This window comes from Cricetulus griseus, chromosome 4, assembly GCF_003668045.3.
Source record: "Cricetulus griseus strain 17A/GY chromosome 4, alternate assembly CriGri-PICRH-1.0, whole genome shotgun sequence".
NCBI lineage: Eukaryota > Metazoa > Chordata > Mammalia > Rodentia > Cricetidae > Cricetulus > Cricetulus griseus.
In genome coordinates this window covers 8,696,050-8,698,415 of record NC_048597.1, presented here as the reverse complement: position 1 = coordinate 8,698,415, position 2,366 = coordinate 8,696,050, and the positions used below count along the sequence as shown (strand labels likewise).

Sequence of the window (2,366 nt, the reverse complement as noted above, 5' to 3'; positions counted from 1 at the left end):
AACAGCACTTTTTCCAAAACCCATGCCCATCATTCAGTGACACAGAACTGTACCTATGTGAAGAATCTGACAATACGGAACAGGAACATTTTATGTTCCAGAAATAATTATACCTGTGAACAAAAGATGTGATTGAGAAATTTGATAGGAATATAAAATAATGCAATTGAATTTAACTAAAAATTTAAAAATAAAGTAACTGATTTGAAAAAATTGGATGGGTTTCATCGGATTCCCATTGACAGCTGCAAACACAGTGAACTGAATTATGAGGGTATTTCCAAACTAAAGGTCATGAAACATGTTTGAAAAGAGAGAAGGGCTGTAGGGGTCTTGTGGAAATCTAAGTATGCCATAGTTAGAAATGGGGTGAATGAGGTTGTAGGAATATTCGAGGAGACTGCAGTTGAGAATATACAAGTATTAATCAAAGGTATCAATGATGAAATAGTAAAAAAAATAAGTGATTGTAATGTGTCTAGTCAATAAGGAGAATATTAAAGATGGATGTAGCAGACATGATTTAGATAAAGAGTGCACAGTCTCAAAAATAAAACTTCTATTTTTTTTAAATAAATCATGACAGAATTTAAGTAATTTTCTTTCTCAGCCCCATTTTCTTCCCAAGAGAATATATCTGCCTGAAGTTTGTGCTGTCAGCTAACAGCAGGCTTTTTTTTCACAATATATTATAAACAAAATTTGATGTATTTGGTGTCTTTGGATTATTTTTCTTCACCAGGTACTTCTTCAAACTGAAGGCTCAAGAGAAAGAGAAATGGCTCATTTGACCTATACAAGATGCAGGGTCCTTGCTTCAGTGAGTATGGGGAAATCCAGTGCTAAGGTTGGCCACCAGAGCCGATCAGGAATTCCTTTGCCTTCTCTGGGCTCAGTCATTACTTGGGAACAGACCATAACAAACAAGATCTTGCATTAATGTGGCTGGATTTCAGACCACAACAGGAAGAACCAGTGTGAAAAATGAATAAATACCCCTATGCATAAGGAGTGAGAATCAAACCCTCTACTCAGTCACACACAGATGAGAATCAAGATGACCTCAGTCCTCATATCACACAGCAGATGTAAAACTGGCTCCCGTCTCTTTCCTACTGTGTTTTGTTTACTTTGATTCAATTCCACATGGGTTTAGACTTGTGACTCTCTTACATTCCTACTCCTTGGGATCACGACATTTATCATTGACTTGCTTCTGCTCTTCCCAGTTTCAAACTTACTCAGCTTTTCTTGGCTTCTATTGTTAACATGGTTTTGTGTGAAACCAACAGGTTAAATTTTGTAATACAGATGTAATAATTTGGGAAAGCAGACACCAAGGGGGACAGGTAATTTTAATTTTTAATAGGTTCCATGGGATATTCAAAAAGACATTCAATTCATTAACAAGGGGAGATGCATGTTACAAGCATCCTATAGCATAGAAATTAAAGTATTTTCCCCATAACATCTGAAAAAAAAACATAAAAAATTGTGTCAAGAGGAAAAGGAGGGATTTTCCTAGACATGATGGAATAAGCATCCCTGTAAAACAGTCACACACACAGCATCGCTGGCATAGGAGTAGCTCATTGTCTTAATTATAACAAAATTACAACACCCACAAATACACTGTGCAGAAAACTATTCAAATGAATGACAATTACAGAGATTACTGATTTCCACATTTGTAAACCAGGAAGCACACAAATACAACAAGGATGAGACTGTTGGGTACCACACCTGTTGCTGAGTGTATATAAACCCAGCTCTCCACAGGGTGACATTCAAACACAGAATCCTCTCAGGTACATCAAGCAGAGCTCACATCTCCTCTCAACATGGCCTACAGCTGCTGCTCTGCCAACTTCTCCTCCCGCTCCCAAAGGAGCTGCCTGCCCTCCTCGGGTTCCTCCTGTGGCTCTTCCTACCCCAGCAACCTGGTCTACACCACCACCACCTGTGCTCCCAGCACCTGCCAGCTGGGCCCCTCTCTCAACAGTGGCTGTCAGGAGACCTGCATTAAGCCCACCAGCTGCCAGAGGTCCTGTGTGGTGTCCAGCCCCTGTCAGACAGCCTGCTACTACCCCAGGAGCTTCACACCTTGCAGTCCCTGTCAGGGGACATCTGCTGGGTGTCTGGGCTTTGGATCCAGCAGCTGCCATTCTCTGGGCTATGGATCTAGAAGCTCCTACTCAGTTGGGTGTGGATCCAGTGGCTTCAGATCTCTGAATTGTGGAGTCTCTGGCTTCCCCTCGCTGGGTTATGGGTACAGCTATTGCCACCCAAGCTACTTGGTGTCTGGCTCCTGCCAACCTTGTTACAGACCAATCTGTGGATCAGGTCTTTATGGAATCAGCTGTTAA

General features: G+C 41.3%; 1 protein-coding gene across 1 annotated transcript; it reads left to right on the top strand.

Annotated features, from left to right (window-relative positions):
• Nucleotides 1-1,841: 1,841 nt before the first annotated feature.
• On the top strand, nt 1,842-2,366 carry LOC100774242 (keratin-associated protein 13-1). The gene has a single exon (XM_027413308.2). It carries the CDS (start codon nt 1,842-1,844, stop codon nt 2,364-2,366), a length of 525 nt encoding a protein of 174 aa, XP_027269109.1.